Source organism: Daldinia vernicosa (genome assembly GCF_022497035.1).
Source record: "Daldinia vernicosa strain CBS 139.73 unplaced genomic scaffold F5Y00scaffold_87, whole genome shotgun sequence".
Lineage (NCBI taxonomy): Eukaryota > Fungi > Ascomycota > Sordariomycetes > Xylariales > Hypoxylaceae > Daldinia > Daldinia vernicosa.
In genome coordinates this window covers 18,693-42,024 of record NW_025954003.1, presented here as the reverse complement: position 1 = coordinate 42,024, position 23,332 = coordinate 18,693, and the positions used below count along the sequence as shown (strand labels likewise).

At 43.0% G+C, this 23,332-nt stretch overlaps 10 protein-coding genes across 10 annotated transcripts; 4 read left to right on the top strand and 6 right to left on the bottom strand.

Annotated features, from left to right (window-relative positions):
• Positions 1-859: 859 nt before the first annotated feature.
• Positions 860-1,697, top strand: F5Y00DRAFT_256337 (DASH complex, subunit Spc34; the record flags this gene model as incomplete). The annotated part of the gene is made up of 2 exons (XM_048010394.1): positions 860-924; positions 1,004-1,697. 2 exons carry the CDS (start codon positions 860-862, stop codon positions 1,695-1,697), a joined length of 759 nt encoding a protein of 252 aa, XP_047859969.1.
• Positions 1,698-1,748: 51 nt separating this feature from the next.
• On the bottom strand, positions 1,749-2,896 carry F5Y00DRAFT_212603 (DSBA oxidoreductase). Its single transcript, XM_048005532.1, has 2 exons — positions 2,466-2,896; positions 1,749-2,409 (listed from the first exon to the last, which is right to left on the bottom strand). The coding sequence occupies exons 1-2, from the start codon at positions 2,511-2,513 to the stop codon at positions 1,801-1,803; spliced, it is 657 nt and encodes a 218-aa protein (XP_047859968.1). The 5' UTR covers positions 2,514-2,896; the 3' UTR covers positions 1,749-1,800.
• Positions 2,897-5,944: 3,048 nt separating this feature from the next.
• F5Y00DRAFT_249654 (uncharacterized protein) lies at positions 5,945-7,621 on the bottom strand. Its single transcript, XM_048009629.1, has 3 exons — positions 6,916-7,621; positions 6,754-6,828; positions 5,945-6,694 (listed from the first exon to the last, which is right to left on the bottom strand). The coding sequence occupies exons 1-3, from the start codon at positions 7,192-7,194 to the stop codon at positions 6,287-6,289; spliced, it is 762 nt and encodes a 253-aa protein (XP_047859967.1). The 5' UTR covers positions 7,195-7,621; the 3' UTR covers positions 5,945-6,286.
• A 170-nt stretch (positions 7,622-7,791) lies between these two features.
• On the top strand, positions 7,792-9,298 carry F5Y00DRAFT_249652 (Prefoldin, subunit 3). The gene is made up of 6 exons (XM_048009628.1): positions 7,792-7,981; positions 8,050-8,178; positions 8,322-8,433; positions 8,502-8,600; positions 8,684-8,809; positions 8,881-9,298. The coding sequence occupies exons 1-6, from the start codon at positions 7,941-7,943 to the stop codon at positions 9,001-9,003; spliced, it is 630 nt and encodes a 209-aa protein (XP_047859966.1). The 5' UTR covers positions 7,792-7,940; the 3' UTR covers positions 9,004-9,298.
• A 404-nt stretch (positions 9,299-9,702) lies between these two features.
• F5Y00DRAFT_212525 (CRAL-TRIO domain-containing protein) lies at positions 9,703-11,753 on the top strand. Its single transcript, XM_048005530.1, has 4 exons — positions 9,703-10,258; positions 10,375-10,424; positions 10,509-10,680; positions 10,761-11,753. The coding sequence occupies exons 1-4, from the start codon at positions 10,091-10,093 to the stop codon at positions 11,421-11,423; spliced, it is 1,053 nt and encodes a 350-aa protein (XP_047859965.1). The 5' UTR covers positions 9,703-10,090; the 3' UTR covers positions 11,424-11,753.
• Positions 11,754-11,761: 8 nt separating this feature from the next.
• F5Y00DRAFT_212529 (uncharacterized protein) lies at positions 11,762-13,460 on the bottom strand. Its single transcript, XM_048005531.1, has 2 exons — positions 13,155-13,460; positions 11,762-12,575 (listed from the first exon to the last, which is right to left on the bottom strand). Exons 1-2 carry the CDS (start codon positions 13,350-13,352, stop codon positions 12,084-12,086), a joined length of 690 nt encoding a protein of 229 aa, XP_047859964.1. The 5' UTR covers positions 13,353-13,460; the 3' UTR covers positions 11,762-12,083.
• A 409-nt stretch (positions 13,461-13,869) lies between these two features.
• On the bottom strand, positions 13,870-15,320 carry F5Y00DRAFT_249644 (uncharacterized protein). Its single transcript, XM_048009627.1, has one exon. It carries the CDS (start codon positions 15,130-15,132, stop codon positions 13,969-13,971), a length of 1,164 nt encoding a protein of 387 aa, XP_047859963.1. The 5' UTR covers positions 15,133-15,320; the 3' UTR covers positions 13,870-13,968.
• Positions 15,306-16,981, bottom strand: F5Y00DRAFT_249642 (putative methyltransferase-domain-containing protein). The gene has a single exon (XM_048009626.1). The coding sequence runs from the start codon at positions 16,649-16,651 to the stop codon at positions 15,461-15,463; it is 1,191 nt and encodes a 396-aa protein (XP_047859962.1). The 5' UTR covers positions 16,652-16,981; the 3' UTR covers positions 15,306-15,460.
• A 1,960-nt stretch (positions 16,982-18,941) lies between these two features.
• On the bottom strand, positions 18,942-19,871 carry F5Y00DRAFT_212496 (uncharacterized protein). Its single transcript, XM_048005529.1, has 3 exons — positions 19,500-19,871; positions 19,343-19,410; positions 18,942-19,275 (listed from the first exon to the last, which is right to left on the bottom strand). The coding sequence occupies exons 1-3, from the start codon at positions 19,702-19,704 to the stop codon at positions 19,120-19,122; spliced, it is 429 nt and encodes a 142-aa protein (XP_047859961.1). The 5' UTR covers positions 19,705-19,871; the 3' UTR covers positions 18,942-19,119.
• A 1,311-nt stretch (positions 19,872-21,182) lies between these two features.
• F5Y00DRAFT_249634 (26S protease regulatory subunit 6B) lies at positions 21,183-23,087 on the top strand. Its single transcript, XM_048009625.1, has 3 exons — positions 21,183-21,586; positions 21,663-21,761; positions 21,830-23,087. Exons 1-3 carry the CDS (start codon positions 21,390-21,392, stop codon positions 22,797-22,799), a joined length of 1,266 nt encoding a protein of 421 aa, XP_047859960.1. The 5' UTR covers positions 21,183-21,389; the 3' UTR covers positions 22,800-23,087.
• The last annotated feature ends 245 nt before the right edge of the window (positions 23,088-23,332 follow it).

Here is a 23,332-nt window from a genome sequence, read left to right as displayed (position 1 = left end):
AAGAGAAGAGACGTAGCCATAGTGGACGTGGTGGAGATGGGAAAAATTCACTGCTTGGCTGTTGATGAGGTCAGGGATACCCCAAGCCTGCAGGGCCTGCAAGTAATATAATGCCAATGTGTCGTAACTTTCTTATTATCCCTCCTTTCACAATGCGTGGTGCTGTTGTCAGGTGGCGATCCGACGCTGCGGTGACTTGTATGATTTGGGGAGAGAATGGAACAAGTTCATCCCGCAAGTCATTATAACCATCGTCCCTTTGCTCGTTGAAAAGCAGTAAACACTTGTTACTTGTCGCAGCTTATTAGACCTGCCCTACTAAGGCAGAATGGGGATTAAGCCCGGCGGCGTGGGAAACTGGGGCGGGTATGCACTATGTAGCATATAGCAGCTTTAAACCCCCAATTCGCCAGAGACCGAACAATTGAGAAAAGGTTATTGTTGACAAAAGAATTATATTATTTACCTACCTAGGTTAGGTAGTCTATGATGAAAAATAGTGTTGGAGTTAGAATTTGACGAGCGACCTATGCAATCAATACCTGAGGTAAGTACCTACCTGGGTAGCACAAAGCCACATGGTGGGGGACTGTGGCGCTGATACATAAGCGGTAGGAGGGGTCAACAATCAAGAAGGTACCTACATGTAACATTGAAATCGCGTATTTACCTGAAGTTCAACTCGCAATCTCTATCTGACACATTTATTTTGTTTTGTCGTCCCTATTTTATTTCACCGTTTAGACAATTTGTAAATACCATTCAAACAGTCATTTATTTAGTCCTTCTATTACCTTTCAATAACCCACAGCCACTCATGATAACCGCCTAATTTCTTACTGTGTAAACGCGTCCCATTATGTCGCTTCTCTCGGCACATTTTGAGCAGATTGCTATCTCGTGTCAAGGAATCGATAGTCTCCCGTACGTATATGTACTTCTCATAATACCCCGATTCGTGCTCCTAGCCACACAGCTAAAGCTAATGAGCACATCAAATAAGTTTCCCGCCGCCCAAGATATTCACCAATGCCCTTCTAGCCAACCATGACATCACATCCCTAATTCGCGACACGGAAGCGCACGAACGAGCACTCTTCTCTGTTCCACCCCCGCCGCCGCCATCCACATCCCAGAACCCGGATCCTCCGAAACAATCCGGGCGTCGGCAGACTGTTTTCAATGTAGCATCCGGTGAAGTCACGACATCTGGTAGCAGCACAGGTCGAAATGTAGGCGCCCCGCGACGCCACACAGCCGTAGCAGCTGTATTAGGCGGTGACCTACACGAGCAGATTCGCCGGAGCGAGCGACGTAGCGGAAGGGAGGACGTCGATGTCGAAATTCTACTCAGGGGAGCGGAGAAGTTATGCGGCGTTTACCCTTTACCGGGTGCTCTGGAACGGATAGCAGCGCAACGATCAAAATACGCACATAGTCGTAGCACGCTGGCATATTATGAGGCGAAAGTAGCTGAACAGGCCGAGGCTCTAGGGAGGATGAATAAGGAGCATTGGATGGAGGAAGAGGAAGATGAAGATGAAGAGGCCGCCACGATGGAGAAAGAAGAGATCTTAACGGAGGACGACCTGAAAAGGGAAGAAGAGCAAATTCAGGAATTAGAGCGAAGAAAGAGAGAATTACAGGGGAGGTTGAAGACGATAGAGGAAGACCTCGGCGGGTTACTGAACCTGTAATACATAACCCCTTCAGACTATGATACCCCTAACCATCTACCTAATACAGTTAAACGCCAACTACCATCCTACGACAGGCCCGACGAACAGGTCCCACGTCGTTTCAAATCCCCTCCTTCGCTCTTGAGAACGCTTCCAAGAAAGTCTGGGGGTCTTCTGCTCCGCCAACCTCGTATTTACCTTGAATTGTGAAATGTGGCACGCCATGTATATTCTTCGCATACGCCTCCTGGACTTCCTCGTCGACTTCCTTGCCGCCTTTACCCGTTTCAAGCCAATCTTTCACCTCCGCCTTGTCCAGGCCGGCCTTCTCAGCTGCATCGATCAGCGTATCATGCGACGTTATGTCCCCCTCGCCCTCGAAATATGACTTGAACAGCTCCAGCACGACGCGGTTCTCGACGTCATTGCCCTTCGCCTTGCCAAACTGGATCAGACGATGCGAGTCCCGTGTGTTACCAATCTTGCTCTTAAAACTGAAGTTGATGCCCTCCTCACGCCCCAACAGCTCCAGGCGTATTTTCATGGCTTCGAATTTGTCTGGGCCGAAGCGCTGAGTCATGCGCTCGACAAGCGGAATGCCCTTCTTAGGCGAAGTCGGGTCCAAATAGAACGGGGACCAGGATACCGTGAAAGTATCATCCTTGCCGTCGGGATACGTCTTGCGGTATAAGTCGATAGCTCGGTCCAGGCGCTTCTTGCCGATGTAACACTACATATCAAAACACTTTAGTATTCTACCGTTGAGCCGTTGTAGAAGCGACTTACCCATGGGCAGACGGTGTCCGATACTATCTTGATGCTGATATTAGTCATGGCGTATTACAAAAGCCTTACTCCGAGGATATGATATATAATTCGAATGAGAGAACTCTGGGAATAGGTTATAACGTAATAGAATATAGCTTGACAATTGGACCGTAGAGAAGCACAAACTGATACGTACTTATATCTAATGACATTATGAAGCTAAACGGGGTAGGAAGGCCGAGGCCGAGCTATATGGATCAAGCGGGCTTCAATTCGCTGACAAATCGGGCTGTCATCGAGACCGGACCGGTATTGTATTTGCCCCGCTCTCCCGTGAGGCGCCGGCTAAGCGTGCCGTCCTAGTCCATTCTAGAATGCAAATGTGTTACTAGAGGGCCTAAGCGCCTGGCGGTCCCTCTTTGCTACGTTTAGAGGGAATTAAAAATCTGGGATAGATCAAAATTTTGGGATAAGACTTACTTTATTTTTATATGATGTTTATATATAATTTTATAGATTTTAACGGGTTTTTATTTTGTAATTATTAAGTAATTAATTAATAAGGCTTTTTTTAACGTAAATTTTATAATAATTATAAAGTATGATTATTATAAGTTTTTTAATAGGTTTATAAGTGTTAAATTAATATATTTTAAATTTAATTATTGTTAATTATTTGATAAATTACGAGTAATATTACGTATTTTAAAACATATTATTATATGTGATATTATTTTTTATACGTTTAAGTTTAAAACTTTTATATATTATTAATTATAAACTTTTTAAAAAAGCCTTTTAAATATTAAGTTTATTATTTTTTAAGGTTATTTGTTAAAGTTTACCGAGGTTAAAAATAACGTATTAACTTTATATATTTATTTCTTTTAATAAAGTAAATTTTTAATCGATAAGTATTTTATACGTAACGTTATTAACAAGTTATTAATTTAAAGGATTCCGTTAAATAATTTAATTAATAATAATTAAATGATTTATTAATAAAAAGATCGGTTTAAGATTTATATAATAAAAATAACTTTAATAAACATTAAGTAATTTAACGTATAATAATAAATCGAGTATATAATTATTTATTTTACGTTATATAAAAATATAATTATCGAATATTAAATTAAGCTTTTTAATAATTAAAATGTTAATAAAAGTGGTATATAAATCGGTTATATTATAAGTAATTAAAAGGTTACCGTTATAAATATAATAAAAAATGTATAAATTAAAACCGTTAATTATATAAATAAAAAGTTAAAGATTATTATAAACAGTGGTTTAGTTTTTAACTGCGTTATTTTATTATATATTATATTTAAAATTTAATTTAATTTAAATTAGTTTAATTATAATATTAATAATAATATATGTTTTATACGGTTAAATAATGGATTTTTAACGTTAAAGATATAATTTAATTATTTAAAACACTTTAATCGCTATTTTTTCGAGTAATTATTAACGTTTAAATTAAAGGTTATATACTTTAAAATAAGTAAAAAATTATCGTTATAAAAATAATTTAACGTTAATAAATATAATAAAACGTTTAATGGTTATATAAACATTTTTAAATAAAAAAGAAATATAATAAGATATTTAAGTTTATTATTAATTTAAAAGCTATTAATTTTAAATAATTTTTTAAATTATATTAACGTTAAAGTTAAAAAATATTATTTATAATATTATATTATATTATTATTTTTACCGTTTTATGTAACGTATTTATTATAATTATTAAATTTAATAATTTTTAAAGTTATAAAAATGAAATATTAAAAGGTTTTATAAAAGTATTTACGTTATAACGAAATAACTTTTATAAGGTTTAATTTTATTAAAAATTTAAATTATATTTATTATAATAAATTTATAATAAAAAATTTTATGTAAGGTTTTAAATTAATAAATTATTACTTTTATAATCTTAAAATTATATTAAATAAATTTAAATTAAAATTAATTAATTAAAGGATTTTCGTTATATTAAAGTTATTACTTAATGTTAATAAATATATTTTAATAAAAAAGTTAATAATGTATATTAAAAATAAGTTTATTAATATTATTAATTTATTATTATTAATATTAATTTAAAACCATTTTAAACGTTTAATTTAAATGTTTAAAAATGTTATTATATTAAAGTAAGTTAATAATTAAATGTTTTATAAAGTATTAACTTATAAAAAGGTTTTTTTTTAATAAAAAAAAACGTTAATTTATAAAGTTTAACAGGTAGCGATTTATTAATATTAAATATGTTAAACTTATTAAAAAGCATTATTTTTAAAACGAGGCCGAGTAGGTTAAAATAAGACGTAAATAATTAATACATTTACGCCGTTAAAAGAAACGTTAAAAAAAAGAGTATTATGTTAAGTGGCGTATTATTAAAAAGGAGTGGCGTTAAATAAAAAAAAGGTATTATATATTTATAAATTAAATAAGGTTATTTAAAGGATTTAATAGTTATATTACTTGTAATAATAAAAATTATCTTTTTTAAAAAATGGATTTTAATAATAAAAAAAGGTATAAATTTAATTTATTTATTATTAATATAAACCTTATATTTATTTTTAAATAGGTTAAATATTAAGTAAAGCCTTTATTTAACTTTATTATAAAAATGTATTTATTATTATTAATAATTAAAAAAGATATATTTATTATTTTAAATTATTTAAATGTTTTATTAACGGTTAAAAATAATTAAAATAATTAAAATAAATTTAATTTAATAATAAACGTATTAAATAATAAAAATAATAATATTAACGAAAATAAAAGTAATAATATAAAATTAAAAATAATAAATAAAAATAAAATTTTTAACAATTTTTTTAAGTTTTTTACGTAATTTTAATATTTAATATAACGCCGACGAAATTTACGATTTTTTTTATTTATTTTATATTTTAATTTTATTAATTATTTAATAATTATAAAGTAAAAATTTGTTAAAGTTTATAAAATTATATATGGGCGTTATATAAAAGTAAAATGGGTTTTATTTTAGAATTTTGGTTTATCCCAGATTTTTGGTTTTTTTTAAGCGTAGCGAAGAGGGACCGCTAAGCGCTTGGGCCCTCTAGTACATTGCTTCCTGCCTCCCTGTAAGGGCAAGGTAAGTACCAATCCTTCGGGTTGAGATTTGATTCGCATACGTAAGTGCTAAGAACTAAAAAGAGGGAAACATGTAGTTACATAACTATTTAATATTTGATAATATGCTTACAAACAGGACTCGATGAATAAAGCTCTTTTATATATATCACGGCTCTGTTAATAACTGTATCAGTGGTTTAGCTTTGAATCAAGTTAAAGGTTGTATTATTTTAATAGATCCATGTTTTTATTATTGATTCACATTCGTACAGTCCTATACATATAGTTATACTAATATATAATTGTGAATAGAAGAAATATATGTAACTATTTAGTAACGGGTAACGAAGAGAAGTTACCTAGTTGATCGGGTTAAATATAATTGTGCAGCATTGTAGTGGATATGTACGTTGCTCAATCAACTCTGATTGACTGAGTCTTCCGCATCATTCTCAAAACGGTACATTTCGAGCCCTTTTAAAGTCTTGATTTGTTGATATAGTTAAGTGGAGTGTGTACATGTAGATTGAGACCACCCATAGTCGCTCTCTAGTTCGATCGGCTCTTCCAGGGTATTATCAACATTCAATAACATTTCTAATTAGTTATACACGGCTTTATAATCCTTTGAGCCAACTCACTTCGGTTTCCTGGAGACACATCATGTAATCCGAAAAACTGGGATCGATACTCATACCTCATTAATGCCTTCAAATACTAGACAACCACTTGTCGACTTCTTCAACGATACGCGGCGCTTTATCATCCCACGCATGGTTGGCTCCTTCGACCCTAACTTGCCTTAGGACATTCCGAGCATTCTTACTCCCTAGAATCTGAGTCCACATGCCATAGAAGACGCCTTCCCACTGGCCTGTGACGGTAAGCACTCCGGCCACCTCTGGTTCGCGACCTTGGAACTCGCCGGGAAGATTTTCCCACCCGTGGCCCTGTACTAGTGCCTCGACCGAGCGGAAGTAGGAACCCGACTTGTGAAAGGCGATGAGGGGGTTGAGTTCTATTGGATATGATATGAGGATGTAGTGAGCGGGAGCGAATTGGGGAAATGACAGCGGGGGACGACTGCATCCGGCGAATATGGCGCCTGCTGAGTAGCCCTGAACTTATGTGAGCTTTATTATAAAATCAATATAGGGGGTGCACTAGTGGTCTATACGCATAAGAATAACTGAGCCCCTTGTGTATCAGGGAAATCTTCTACATATTGAGTCATGGACTCCCGAAGCATTCGCTATAAGTTTGAAAAGGGTTTGATTAGTTACGTCTCATATATCATGCCACGGAGCAATAGGGGGGAATGGACTCAGGGAAGTGTTACGTGGTAGTCATTGATCCCAGCGTCTCCTATCCAGACGCCAAAGTCAGTCCACTCATTCCCTCCCCCACTCCGACCTATTCCGCGGGCGTTCCATGTGACGACTCTTAACTGTTTCTTATCCCTTAGATATTCGGCGAGAAGGCGAACTGGCGGTTGGTCAAAGTTTCCACCGAGACGGCCATGTGCTATGAGAGCAAGACCCTTTGGGGATTTTCCGTTCTGTGGATCTTCAACTCTAGTCTCGAGTTGGACTATGTCATGAGACGGTCCTTGACCCATGGTGACCGTTCCGGTGAGTTTTTATATTATTTCCTTTCTTTTTTCGGTAATAAAGAGAGGTCCGAGAGAGGCTCGGAAAGCTTTAAGAGGGGGGTTAAGATTGATTTGCGAGCTGCTTCATAACCTAAACGGACGTCTCACTTCCTTTTTAATATATTCGGGTTGGTGCAGCAAGGGAAGCGTTTGCACAGTAGATATTCTATTTTGAAATTGCTGCTTATTATCCGGCCTGGTTACCATGCGTTTTCAATGTCGTTCAGCTGTTTAATATAATTGATATACAGAATTCCTTCATAAATATTTAGTGATTCCTTTCTAATTGTTATAAACCACCTTAGCGCTAACCATTCGTAGCAGGGAAATGTGGAAGTATATAGGTAAGTATTAGTGAGTTTCGACTGGATGTATGAGATGAGATGGATGGAAGTGTTTCTTTGTTGATAATTGATAATGAATTATCGCGACGAACCGTGTTACCTCTATGTAATAGGTTAATTGCAATAACCTTTATATGAATGATTGTTTAATTGCACGCCGAATCTTACCCCTCCTTCACCTCGGTGAGCTTTCTAGCTTCCCGCCTCCCCCGCCTTCGATGGTCCATGCTCCTAATTTTTCTGCTTGCGAGCTGCCAATAGGTGCCCACCAAGGCACAACAAGAGACTAACTATCGGGACTGCCCGGCGATTTGACCTAGTCTACTTCCACTCATAATGCGCTGAAGGGCGTTGCACGATAGACACAATATGTCAGCCATGTCAGCCAAAGGAAAAGAAGCGGTCGCCCAGTACGATACAAAGATATACCCCACCAGCTGGATTTGCTGTTACTGACAAGGTTGAATCTGCGATATAGAAAGGATGTTGGCGCGACCACGAACCCGAGAGGAATACCCCAGGCGCCGTTCGTTGATAAAGTCGAAGACTATATCACCTCAAGAGACGATGTCCAGTCTACGCTACGCAGCTTCCAGGAGATGATCTCGTATGTCTATATATTGTCTACCTAGACGAGGCACACACCTCACACCACAGCCATTCTACAGCCATTCGCCGTGCCGTGTTAACATCTCGAGGCCATTTTGCTTTCTACGCAGGACATCTGCTGACACCAACGCTTGGATATAGTAAATATCAATTTATGGAACTGAATTTGCAAAGGAGGGTAGCTGGACTAAAAGACAAGATGCCCGATATACAAAAGACTCTAGAAACAGTCAAGTTCCTGAAGACAAGGACGGTAGGCTAGCCTTAATGTTAACTCAACTCGGCTAGGGACCTTGGACTGATATAACGTTGTTGTTGTAGGAGGAATCGGACCCGATCGAGACAACGTTTGAGCTTAACGACACTTTATATGCGAAAGCGTCCATACCCCCTACTGAAGAGGTGTACTTATGGCTTGGTGTACGTTGAGGCGTTAAGACGTAATGCCTGTTATACCGAACAAGAATCTGAGCGCCCAGTTCACTAACGAGATTGTTGTATAGGCAAATGTAATGCTGGCATATCCCGTCGACGAGGCCGAGACCCTTTTAACGTCGAAATTAGCGGCTGCAAAGCAGAGCTACGCCAATTGCGAGGAAGACCTGGATTTCTTAAGAGAGCAGATTACAGTACGTGTCCTGCTTGGTCTTGTTCACCGTCTTGGAAGCCTCCGATGGGCAGGCAGCTAACTTGGAACTAGACTATGGAGGTTGCAGTAGCACGAGTGTACAACTGGGAAGTTGTTCAGAAGCGAAAAGAAAAGGCAGACGAGGAACGGAAAGGGAAAGGGACTGAGGACGGTGATGAGCAGCCAAACGGATGAAGGGCTACAGGGTCAGTTGCAAGCTGTTAGGTCGGCCGACTAAACAAGACATACTAGGCACCATCTTTACCAATAAGACCTCCTGCCTTTTTACCATATCCCAAGCGAAAGGTTGATGGGAATGTATGTGGGTTTAATCTTATTGTCTACTCGTGCCCGCGTGTTGATAACACACAATATGACAATTCTTTCCGACCTAAAGATGAGAATGGCAATTCGCTACTTACGTTGTTCTCATCGAATCTATAAACTTACCTTATTTTCCCTAATGTTGTTTGACTTTAGGTTACGTATACTTTTTGGTAGTTCTATTAGTTTGTCATGCGAAGTGTGCATATAATCAAATGCCAGTATGGAAAAGGCTATTGAAAGTACCCAAGGGACGCGTATACAGTCCATAGGTAGTGGATAATGGGTAGAGATATAAGAGATAAAAGGGGGAAGAAACTAACTTGACCCCTAAAATCTCCTAGGTTAAATGGTACCTATGTACCTAAGATACCTACATGTAATGTACCTAGGTAGTCGGCAGGCGGCAGGCGGCAGGCCACTACAAGGAAGCGTGATTAAAGTTTGGGTAAGTTTGGTCAAGCTTGGGTCCCCAGATCTCACCGCTGCGCACCAATGACGATGTCCCACTTGGACATGCCCGCAATCTAGCGCCGCCACTCTTTTTTTCCCAATGATTATAATTTTGTACGGTAATCCATACCTGACCTAGAAAATTACCTTAGTGCCTACCGGTTTACCATATGTACCTCTATCGAGTTACGGTCTAACAGCGAAGCGGCCCCCTGACTTTTTTATTATTATTACTACTTACGGATAGGCCAACAAAGCCAGCTTATCCACTTACATAAACTCCCCTATCGACAACCTCCAGTCCCCTAAAACATTCTTAACGACACTTGTCGGTCTCATCTTGTCAACACACCTTCCTTCCTCCTTCAAACTTCATACTTCATACTTCTAACCCTTTTTTTACTCGCATTGTCTGGATAAACGGTCTGCCGCATTACCCAATTAGGAACTTTCCACTTTAAAGAGCTCGATTTCTTAGGAAATCGACGCATTCGCCACGTTCATCATGGAGCTGAATCCCAAGTACGACCACTATGACTTCCCTACAACCGCTCCCGTAGCGAAACCAGGCCATCCAGGCCACTTGACCGAGGCCCAGCAAGCTCAGGTTCACCAGCTACGCATGCTGCTCGAGGCTGAAGGTTATACTAAGAGGCTGGATACCCTGACATTGGTACGTGTCCTACTAAGTACTACATTTGGAGGGGGGGTGGTAAAATAGCTATGATCTCGAATATATGGGAATGCACATGTTACATGTTGACACAGCTAACACTCTTCGAAATATAGTTGCGTTTCCTGCGAGCTCGAAAGTTTGACGTCAACTTAGCCAAGAAAATGTGAGCGACCCGAGCCAAGGCTGCGAAAGATGTCCCAAAGCAGAGAAACATAGTTGAGAATGATGGACTGACCCCGGTAACCAGGTTCGTCGACACTGAAAATTGGCGGAAGACTCTCCTGTACACCGGACAGCCCCTTAAGATCGACGGTCGGACTATCAATCTCGACGAGGAGATAGGCGAGTGGGACAAAGACGGGTCCTTCAAGCAGAAGGTGTCAAAGTATTACCCTCAGTACTACCACAAGACAGATAAGGTAAGAGAAATGACTCTTCTATGTTATCTCGTAAAGATGAGCCATGACGAGCTTTCGTACTAATATACCTATCTCGATAGGACGGCCGACCGGTGTACATCGAACAACTTGGCAAGATTGATCTTACTGCTATGAAGAATGAAGGTATCGAGTATGAGCACATGCTGGTCAACTTGGCTGTTGAATACGAGAAAATGGCGGACCCTCGACTACCCGCTTGTTCGCGCAAGGCCGGCCAACTACTTGAGACTTCTTGCACCATCATGGATTTCAACGGCGTCGGCTTCGGCAATGCGCGTCAAGTTTTTGGCTACATCCAGGAAGCGTCCGGTATGAGTCAAAACTATTACCCGGAACGTCTTGGCCGCATGTACCTCATCAACACCAACTGGCTGTTTACTGGCGTGTGGCGTATGATCCGCCCTCTGCTCGACCCCGTTACCGTTGAGAAGATCAACGTCCTAGGCGGTAACTACCAAAAGGAACTCCTGAGCCAGATCCCTGCGGAAAACCTCCCTAAGGAATTCGGCGGTACTTGCCAATGCGAGGGCGGTTGCCATTTCAGTAACGCGGGCCCCTGGAATGACCCTGAGTTCGCGAAGCCTGCCTGGTGGGAGAAGAAAGATGAAGTGATTGAGAACAGGCCAACGGAGATCGGCCACGGTGCAGGTGCCGCCGGTGCTGGTGATGCTACCGCCGTGGAGGGAGCCGAAGCTACAGCACCTGCCCCGGCCGCCGCTTGAAGGAAACATAAGGTTGCATTTGTATACAAAAGGGAGAGCATAAGTTCAGACGAAGCGGGGAGTCAGTGGGTTAGGTTAGATAGGATCATCAAGGCACATGAGGAAGTGGCCGCTCAAATTTCTCGATCCGGACGACTTTTAATTCCGGGCAAAATCTTATAATGGCAAATTTCAACCTACGGGCATACGAGCCTTGATAGGGCCTACGTGGTCATCTTCGGAATCGATAGGCATTTCATACACTGATATGACATATTTGCATTTGCACTGCTCTATGGTTCTAGTCTTTCAACTATTCTCGTAAATTATAAATTGTAGTTTCGTGCACTCGAATTGATCTCCTTCAGAGGTATCGATTTGTTGAATTAAGTGGTTATGGTTAAATTTGCGGTGGGGTTAAGCATGGCTTCATTATATTAGAGACCGATGGATTCCCACGTGAAGACGCGATTGGTCCCTTAGGTAGGTAAAGGGGAGCAATCCGAACTTCAGGTGCTACCGCATATCTCGGCACAACCCTCCCGTCTTCCAGTCTCCCCTCGTATGCTTCTCATGCACGTAGGCCAGATACGACGACCATCAACTCCTAGAGCGTAGTCGGAACCCCACCGCCTCTTTCCCTATAAATCAAATATAAAGGGGCAAAAAAGGGGGACGCATTCACCGCTCTGTTACAACATACTCTCCTGCTCCCCGCGCCCTCTCCATCCGCGCCACCACCGACGGCATCTCGCGCTTCAACCTACCCAGCCCCTTAATCGCGTCCTCGTAGCCGCTCTCAACATCATCCTGTCGAGGAAGTCCCTTACTCAGGTCTCCCAGCAACGGCTCACCGCCATCAGCGCCGGCACGCTCATTAACCGCGGCAAGGGCCTGCTCGTCGTCGGCGACGGAGCGGCGCGCCGCTTCGGCCCAGGAGGCAGCTGCGGCGTGCGGGACTGATTTCTTCAAGGCGGCAATGTCCCGTAGCAGATCCTCTTCCTCGCGCGTCAGCTCCTCGAGGCGGGCGCGCTTGCGTGCGTCAAACGGCTCGTAGATTTCCTCGGGCTGCTGCGGGTCGGAAGGACTGCCGGAGAGGTAGTGTGCTGCGTCAACGGGCATGCCATTGATGGAGAGGTTGGGGCCTGCTAGGGTGAATGTTTTGGTGATGTACTGTTTGTAGGTTAGTATTTAGCGTTTGGCCATAAGAGTTGTTGCGTATGAAGTAGACACATGTTAAACGCAATATTAGAGAAGATAAAATATTAAATAAGGATATGTAATAGAATAGGAGAATTTAACGCCAGAATAAAAAAAATAAAAAAATATACAAAATTTAAAAGATGGAATATAAAATTCTTTTTTTTTAAAAAAAAAGAAAAAAACATACAACACCGGGGATTCGCTGGTCGTCACCGACCCAACTACTAATCCGGCGGTATCCGGCTTGTCTAGGGGAGAGCGGACGGGATCCCGAATTTTCCAGATCCTATGGTCGTATGTGATAGTCATATGCATTAATTCCGTTTATATAGGAACACTCCATTGATCTCCCATATTTTACCAAAGCCTCTTTAATTAAATCCGTATACCTACTATACCCGCATACGCAGATGAGAAAGGAAATACGGGAGTGGTAAAATGGAGGGTTAGATTAAAGAAGTACAGATTATGATAGCTGCATGCCGGAAAAAAAAACATAACGGAGAAAAAATAGAAATCTTAACGAAAAAAAAAAAAAATGAAACATACCTCATTGACAAGCTCCTCGATCCTCGTCCGCAATTCGTCACCGTCGGCAGCGGCGCCGCTCGCCCCATCCACCGGCGGAAACGCCTCGTCTAGACGCGCCGCGGCCGCGCGCCGTACATTGGCCAAGAGATATGCCAGGTCATCGGGGGCCTGGAGCTCGATCTTCCGGTGCGCCGCCGAGGCCGAGCCCTCCTCCATTGCAAACGATCTGGGTAAGGAAAAAAAAAGAAATAAAAGGAGAGGGTTTTGCGGTTGTAGTTAGCGGGAAAAAAGCAGGACTTTAAGCCAAGTTAGGTAGGTGGAAGATTGATGATGATGATGATGATGAAAGATGCAGTAGTTAGTTAGTTTGTCCTGTTTCTTTTCCTCGTCGGTATTCTGCTGGAAACGCGAACGGAATTAGAGATAGAGATAGTCAGCCGCAATGCAGATGTGTCCGTGTAGGTATGCCGTGCAGCGATGAGATGCTAGCGATTCCTTTTGATAAATGGTGATTGGCTAATTTGATAGGATAGACCTGTGATGTAAATAGTATTGCAGATGTTTATTTTTGACTCTTGGCGCTTTGAAAGGGCCCCTTACATATAGGTATACAAAGGTACATACACGGGTAGTACAGATTACGCGGGCAGAAAATGTGACAATAGCGGGGTTGGCAAATATCGCATAAGTACATACTCTGATACTACATGTAGTTATTCCCATACAATTTTGTCAACTTATTCATGTACATACCTAACCTAACCTCATATACAATCAAATAGCCTCGTACAACTCAGCTACCCGATTGACCACATACACGCTTGGAAAAGCCTTATAGCTTTGACGGCCCATATGATTTCTCAAGCCCTTCGAGAATCCCATCATACCTCTCTCCCCGGCCCCATTTATGGATATTACTGACCAACATAAGACAGGCCTCATAGTCTTGCGGTCTAGTTAAGATTAAACTCCGGAATAATGCCATTCTGTATGAGGTAAATTTGGCAGGTTCATCCGATATTCCAACCTCACCGGGTATACCCGGTTCCGACCACATGAGGTAGAAGTTTACAAGGGTATACTGTTCTACGGTGGCGTAAATGACGAAACCACGATCTTGAACGATCTTATTATATGTGAATAAGGCCGATGAAGCACTATTAAGGCCCATGTTTATCCTTGTCGATCGATGGCCGCCGCCGAATTGTAGGATGAAATACGGGAAACAAAAGCCATCGTCAGTTGTTAAGAACTCCCCCCTAGCGGTTGCCTCCGGCGCTGTTGACCATAGCCCAGGAATCTTGAACTCGAGGTACCCATAGGCTAAGTCGGGTTTCGGGGCAATAGTTTTGCAATATGAACCTTGCACGGTTTGGTAAACGACCTGTTGATGCCGCCAGTGGCAATGTTGACTAGCAGCAACCGGAGTATCCGGGTTGATAGGTTGGACATCCGTCAAATCCATTCCCAACATATACATTATCGATGCTTGTAGATTTACCATAATAGTGAGACTCTGCGCTGCATCTTTATACCATATATACCTCTTTTTTCTTTCTTCATGCGGGAATATATTTGTGGTAGGTTGTAAGAAGAGTCTCTCCACAGCCTCCTCTACCCATTCGGGGAGATGGAGTGGGAGCTCCATGTGTACACAGTCCGGCCTCGCATACTTAACGTTGCGGGCTCTGCGGGCGGCAGACGAACAGTAACCAGACAGACATTCATCGACTAGGCCATCATCTACCGGGCGCCCCGAACTTAAGGATATATGTGATTGTCTTGGACTTGGGGGTAATAGGCTCGGATCTTGCGGGTTTCGTTCGACATTTCGAAGCCAGTTGTCTACGGAGTTCGAGGTTGATTGTTTATGTGAAAAGTTCTGGCTGGGAGATCCTGGACGCGGGGAGGCGGTAGTTTCTGCCAGCTGTGAAGTAATTTGCTTTGCTGGTACGTCCGAACAAGAGCGTCGTCTTTCGTTAGGCGTAGGATCCATGTCGTCGGATGTTTGACTATGATACCGCTTATTAAATCGGATGCGAATACCATTTGGCGAAAAAGTACTATACGTTGACGACACCTAGCTCGTTTAGATATTAGGAAACCAAAGACTTAGTTGTATGTAATAGTAAAGGAGAGAAGAGGCCACCAGGCTACAGCGAAAATAAAAGCAGGTTTTGTTTATTTCATAATAGTGGCTTGTTCTGCAAAGACATGGGTGGTTAAATGATATATGACAATGCTTCCGTATATCGGGCCACTTAAGCTACATAGTAGTAAAAAATAAAAATAGAAGATTTATAACAGGTAGGTATGTCACCCCTTTACCCTTTTTGTAACAAGTATATATCAACTACCTCATCCTCTTCGCCAACCTTTGGCAGTGGGATAGATTTAAGAACGTTATATCGCCAATCATTGGTAGTCAGCAACTTAAATAAAGCTTGCTCCGAAGAATGACGAGGCTTTGTTGCTAGGATAACAAAAGTCTTTGCACCTTCTTCTACCCCGGGATGATTTAAATTTGCAGCATGTAGCGCGCTCAGCGTCCCGACGAGCGCGGGCAATGAGTCAACATTGTACGTGCAGTCGCTAAGTACAATTAGATCCCACGGGCGAGCAGAAGCAAGAGTCCCGAACTGTCCGTGCTTGCCCTCGTCCCAGTCCAGATCCTCGTACTGAAGAGCCACCGTAGAACCATTGGGATTTATGTGAGAGAGCGCCGCGTTGGCTCTCGATATGTTCGATCTGGCACGCTCTTCCGCCTCCGAGAGGTCTGTTAGTAATACGGTAGCTTTAGTGGACGTATGGCCACGGACTACGGCCTTTTCTATGACTTGCGCCAGGGTGATCCCGAGAATGCCAACACCACTACCAAGCTCCAAGACATTAAAGCTGTCTTCTCGCATAGGCAGCGTGTCGTAGATACCTTCCTTGGTGCTACATGCGTCTCCTAAAAAGGAGGCTGTCACAACGCCTGCGTCCCATATGTGGCGCGCAATGCTCTCACCGATGTCCTCTTCGAGGACAATATCTATTTGGTCCTGGGGCTGAGACCTGGAGTCAAGCTGGAGTGTTCGCACGGCAACGGGGGAGCAGATGCCCTTCGCCATCTCTACGGAAACTGGCATGATGAGACCCTTGCTTGCAGGCGAGCCTCTAGCAACGCTCCACGGAAGCATATCGGTGCCCTTCAACACTCCTAACGGTGGAGTTTGTGTCGCTGGATGAATCCTAATCGTACACGTGACATGGTCCTTCTTAAGATGCGGCTTGATGGGGACTTTGACGTCAAGACATCGCATGCCAGCAGTCCATCTAGACGAGAGACCTGCCTCTAGTATGACTGACTGGCCTGTCGGGTTCTCCACCGAAATAGTCAAGTCGACGGGCTCATCCGGGTAGAGAAATGAGTCACCCAGATCCGTGGTGATGGTAAGAAGGATTGAGATAATTGGTCTCTTGAGGTTTGATGCGTCTAATTTTGGGCCACGCAACAAGCGTATGTAGTGCATCTTGTTGCGATACCGAGCCTTGGGTACGGTAAGTTCAGTCCAATGATTTGTTTATTCGGTAGTATTTGGGTATTTTTGCCTTGGCGACGTGCATCTTTTTCCATGCCCAACATTGCAACGTGCCGTTAAAATATTCACCGCTAGCTACTATGTAGTTAAGCCTAGCATTGGCGTGCATCCGCATGGGATTTTATCGATCGTGATCCACTTCAACCATTGTTGCTAGACGAATATTACGATAGTTTGTAGTTTGTAGTTTGTTGAATGATTGGGAACGCAGCAGAACACAATTGTGCGTCCCGTTATATTGGATTGGAATTGTCTTTTACAGGTCGAAAAGCGGGTCGAGGGTATAAGTATCAACTTATCGGAGGTTAGAGCAGATATACTAATCCGTATGTAAGATGCATATAAGATGCATTACAAGGTTAACGTATCGCCTAACGTTCAGCATAGCATATTGGCAGCTGAATTGGAGGGGCTAGTATATGTACCTACGTACTTAGGTACAATACATGATGTAGCTAGAACTGTTAGATTGGGCTCTTATCTGCAAAATAGACTTCAAACCATTAATCGCAAAGCTGAGTCTACCCCATATATTCGCAAATAGGAACCCGCCCTTAGCTCCGGTTAGTGCCTGATACCTTACTTCGTGCCGAGTTAGTTTGATACTACAATGGCATATGCCGATTTACATAGGGATTCATTCATTAATACTTTCGGGACGATGATCTGTCGAGACGAGAAAGGCTGATGATGAGCAGTGGAATATTCTCTTAAAGGCCCATTACTCGATGCGACATACTAAAATATGCCTACCCATATACCCTCATCTACCTGTACACGTGGCTATGAAACAAGCATTTTAATAGTGTATTGGGTTATTGGGTACCCTACTTCAAGAACCCTACCTCAAGATCGCCACGAGTGCATGTGAATATCTCCGCCCGCATTTACATACTACCTGGTCAATCGCAATTATTCCCTGGAGGCGATCAAAAAGTTCAATGTTGAACGTCACTATTTCGAGTAGTATTTGGCATATTGGTTTAAAAGTTTGCGTATAGTGTAAAAGGTTAGGTACTTACTTAAAGGTTAGGTAAAGGGATTTGTATAAGTTAGTGGATAAGTATAGTTACAATAAAATTATTCAAAAGGTGATGTTAACTAGATGTTATAAGACTCCAGCTCGCACAGTGATATAATTCCTCAAGAACTTAAAATATGTCTCTTACTATATGTATAAGCGCTCTAAACGCTTAGCCGTATCAGTCGCGATAAGCTATTTCAACTTTCCCATCAAGGTAAGAGGGTTGGTCCGATAACGCAATTCGTGGGGTAAAAAAGTGGGATGAATTAACGACAGGTGGGATGTCTACACCGTGCGAGTATACCTAATGGCTTGCTAAGGAGGCAGTCTGCGCAGATACGTAAGGCTATAGATCTAGCTATAGATTTAGATGCATCTCCAGTTACTTGGGATGCTTCAAGGTAGGTATGCGTATGGTTATTCTACCTTAGGTACGGAATAGGTAAGTACTACTTAGTAATATATACATAAAAATATGCCTATCCAGACACGGATCCAATATGAACCAAGAATAGATCCAAACATTGTAGCAATCAAATGCGTAGGCATAGTGGTCGTTTCAGGTGGTCTAAAAATTGATTCTGTTTAATTATGAAATTGATACTCGCAATAGAATTCCTACCTCGGTAATCCACGTGGTGTTTTTCAACGGATGTTTCACTAAGGAGACCCATCATTGTTTAATTTGTTTTACACTTCAGCACCTGCATCTTTTATCCGAGCACCCGTGTGCTATTCAGGTACCTACATGCAATCAAACCTTTTAATTCGAGTATTGATTTTAGATATTTCGCTCCAGATGCGAAATATATCATAGGAGTTAGATAGTCATTTGTCCAGTGTGACAACTATAAGTAATGTATGTAGTCTTTGTATTACCTACGAAGTTGAGAAAGCAACGCCCTTATCTACAAACAATAACCCATTGCTTGTCTGGAGACGTAGAAGAAGGTAGAGGAAAGAATCGGCCGAATCAAATCAAGAGCAACCAGGGAATACCAACGCCGGCCCCAAGTTAAGGGCATTCATGTAATCTTCATGTAGTCATACAATACCCACGAGAACTCCTAAGCCCTCTTAGGCGTGGACATCCCATGTAACGATATTCCCATCCGTCCAAGCTGTTGTAATGTGTGTGAAGTTGATACTTCCAAGCCGCGCCGCGCAATAGGAAATGCCGAGACCGATATCCACAATCCACCCAGGCAATGATATAGCCCGAATCCAGACGCCGAATTATTTGTGAAAATGGTAAAGGTATCCTCGCTAGGATTACGGTTATGTGTATCTAGGAAGAAACGAGGCTCTGTGAGATCGATTGCGGTGACGTTAAAGACAAATCCCATGGGGGGGTCCTCTAGACGGGGTTTACCGGTTACGGTAGCATCCCCTTGATCTCTTCGTCACTAAGTCGAATCTCGTGTACCGGCTCTCTGCGATTTTCTAGAGGTATGTAATGGCATTCGACGTACGACGGAACGAATAGTTCGGGGTTCCATGCGAACCCTTGACTCGAGGCGAGGTATGAGATCTATGTCGAGGGGTATTAGTAAGACGGCCCCTCAGCGGCACTTTCAACAGCGGTAGCATTTTCTTACCAATCGAGGTGCCCCATCAGGATCTCCGATGTTGATAACGGTGCACTCGTCCTTGCAGAAGGCGGAGCCTATATGGCGTAAGTAATGCGGATCTCGGAGGGAGGACACCATCAAGGTGCCCCCATCTATGGTCAATACACCAGGGAGGCAAACATACTCAATAAACTAGGTCGGCGATGGTGATGGATTGATTTCAATTTGCGTGCCGACTGTACTGACGATGCTTCGCTAGGGCTAGGACTAGGAGTTTGTGGAGAGCTTGAATATGAGGAAGATGAGCTAGTTGTAGCCTTGGGGGATTGGTCGTAGGCCGTAGCCGAGGACCGGACAGCCGGGATAGCAATTGTATTAGATGCCATCATCGTAGGATTACAAGACAAGACTTCTCTCTTCTCTATTGAAGACTCTCGGGAGACCCGATCAGCAGTAGTGTATCTTAACACGGACACGGAGGGAGGGCTGCGCAGCCGAAATGATAATAAATAGCAAGGCAAGTCGAAACGCCAGCAGAGAATAACAAGTGACTATGCCAGAGTTTTAAGAGAGAAAGGGAAGAGAAGGAAATTATTAGTGTGAGTGTGCACATTCACTCCGTAAAGCAAGCAACGACGAGGTAAAAAGAAGTGATGTTGAGAGAACCTTGATAATATTCGTGAGGTGGAAAAAAGGGACGAAAGAAGATCTAAGTCAGGTGGTTTAGAGAAGGTGAGAGGCTAGAGGGAGTCTACTCCGTATGTATGTACAGTAGAAGTCGGACAGCGCCTGCATTGATGCGGGAACGGTCATTCGGTACATGTGCTGCTGCTGTAGTGCTATGGCATGTATGTGGTATGTGCTGTGCCTAGGTAGGTTAAGCAATTGCAGATGTACAATACTATGTATGTAATCTAAACGCAGACAAGTGGGCAAGCGGGCAAGCGGGCGAAAGCAGGCTAGAAGGGCTATGATACTGTCCGTACCTCACTGTAAAGCACCTCATTGTAGAGCGATGGGATTGTTGGAAAGAGCCTTAGAGACAACGATAGCCCAGTGCGAAACCGCCGGTCAGGTATGATGACACATCGGGAACGAGGGACCCTTGTGGGTCCTTTAGGTTCGTGATCGGACTAGGGGATTCGCTCAATAGAGGGGGCGGGTAGTAAGAAAGTTAACACTGTGCTGTAAAGTGACTTGCCTCTACCCACAAAGTACATACATATACGTACCTAACATACATACATGTAGGTAGAGGCTAAGGTTTGGAATGTACATGATGTATGCAATATGCAAGAGGGATGAGGGATGAGCTCAACTGGTTCCTTCATAGCTCCTTTTAAACCCAACATCTAAGTACAGGCCGTCATAGCATATTAGGTATTTTGGAAGTAAAAAATCATAATGAGTAAAACCCTTTCGTTGAAATAAAAATAAGAACATGTTTCTTATAATGCTCTTTGTTTTTGTTACGATGTGAGATATAGATACACAGTATTATATATACGAATATCAGCGTCGATGGATTAGATCTAGGTTAAGCGCTAGTTTTAGTCGGGCGATGCCGGAAGCTGATCTTCAGTAGGCTTTGCAGGCTGTGCTGCAAGATGAGTGGTCAAAAATTGACCTCTAAAATGGAGAATATTGAATGTTCGCCTCAGATTTGCAGGTGCTGGGAAGTGAAGAGCCAATCAGCCGAAACTCATACATTCAAGGCGATGCAGGTGCCGAACAGGGGGGCTAAGGGAAAGCGGAAAAGCTATTAATCCTATACTTTCCCAGGATGGATTAGCTTCATTTATGTTCTTGGCAATGGCCCACATATACTTAGTAACTACCTACCTTCTCTCAAGGCTGCAAGGCTGGCGTCGGCACCTAGATCTTATCTTGGAAGCTGTAGCTTGTGCTTACCAACGTAACCTTAACCTTTCATCATCACCATCACCATCATCCATTCAATTCTCCGCATCAACAACGGACACTTCCCGACGACAAACCCTCGCACTGCTCAGCATTTACGACTGACTCACTTATTATTTTACATCCCGTTAATCCCGTCGTCGGCTTCGCGATCATGGGTGACGTTTTATTAGAAAACCCAGCTAATAGCCCGGCACCATACAACAAGCCTATCCCGTCAACCATTCCGAACGTCGAGAGTATTGAGGGTATACCTGCGCAGGGCGGAGATGAATATGCAGTGTTAAAAAAGCTACAAAGGCACCTGGAATATATCCAGCTACAGGAGGAATATATCAAGGACGAGCAAAGGTAAGACAAGAGCGAGGAGATGCCAACCACCTATTATTGTAATAGGACGTCGGTTCTAACGGGAAAATCTATGCAGGAGCTTAAAACGCGAGCTCGTCCGGGCACAGGAGGAAATCAAGAGAATTCAGAGTGTGCCGCTAGTTATTGGTCAATTTATGGAGGCCATTGACCAGAAGTAAGTCCGATAGCTTGACTCAATCGTTAAACGTAAATTATAGCAGAAAAGTCTAACATTACCACCAGTACCGGAATAGTCCAATCTAGCACAGGATCCAACTATGTCGTCCGGATCCTATCCACCCTCGACCGTGAGAAGCTCAAGCCCTCGTCCTCCGTCGCCCTTCACCGGCACTCTAATGCCCTCGTCGATATTTTACCCCCGGAAGCCGACTCCTCCATCGCCATGCTCGGTGCTGATGAGAAGCCGGACGTGACGTACGCTGATGTCGGTGGCCTCGACATGCAGAAGCAAGAGATCCGCGAAGCTGTCGAGTTGCCCTTAACCCACTTCGACCTCTACAAGCAGATCGGTATCGACCCTCCACGCGGTGTCCTACTCTACGGCCCCCCTGGTACGGGAAAGACTATGCTTGTCAAGGCTGTCGCCAACTCCACAACCGCCAACTTTATCCGGGTCGTTGGCTCCGAGTTTGTCCAGAAGTATCTTGGTGAGGGTCCCCGCATGGTCCGTGACGTCTTCCGCATGGCCCGCGAGAACTCCCCTGCCATCATTTTCATCGACGAGATCGACGCGATCGCTACCAAGCGTTTTGACGCCCAGACCGGTGCCGACCGTGAGGTCCAACGTATCCTGCTAGAGCTGCTCAACCAAATGGACGGTTTCGATCAGACTTCCAACGTCAAGGTCATTATGGCCACGAACCGTGCCGATACCCTGGATCCTGCGCTCCTGCGACCCGGTCGTCTCGATCGAAAGATCGAATTCCCCAGCTTGCGTGATCGCCGCGAACGTCGTCTTATCTTCGGTACCATCGCTAGCAAAATGAGCCTCGCCCCCGAGGTCGATCTAGATAGTCTTATCGTCCGGAACGATCCCCTCAGCGGTGCCGTTATTGCTGCCATCATGCAAGAGGCCGGTCTCCGTGCCGTCCGCAAGAACCGCTATAACATCATCCAGTCCGACCTCGAAGACGCGTACTCCAGTCAAGTCAAAGGAACAAGTGATGAGAACAAGTTCGACTTCTACAAATAGACGGGAAAAGCTCGGTAGCTTGGCATTGTCTGCCCCGAGTTGTTGGGAGAGTGGAAACCGAGGAAGTGCTGAGGGAATCCGCACCTATATCTACGTCGAATACGCTTCGGTCTTACGATAGGAGATTCGTGAAAATAGAGGATGCCCCTTGGAAGCCGTGACGCGATGAGGTTGACCAAGTGTAACATTATCATAGCAATACGACTAAACAAACTAATTACGTGCTTCCTTTCGCAGTGCCAGTTTTAGTAGGGAGTTTCACGAAGCTTGGAAACGTAGGTATTCACAACCTTGCAATAGTAACTCTCGTTTGTCTAGCCGTAGTCCTTCTTTATCTATAATGCTCCCCTAACCCGGTCCATAAAACGCACAGAAGTGCCCGTAACGCTCAACAATCATCTTTTCGTATCATAGTATTACAATTGATGTCCATTACATCCTCGTTCTCCCCTACATCCTCAACATCGTCCAATCATTCGTCCGAGCCGCCTGAGCTCATCCGTCTACCTATCCTCTAGGGGATTTGGTTTTCC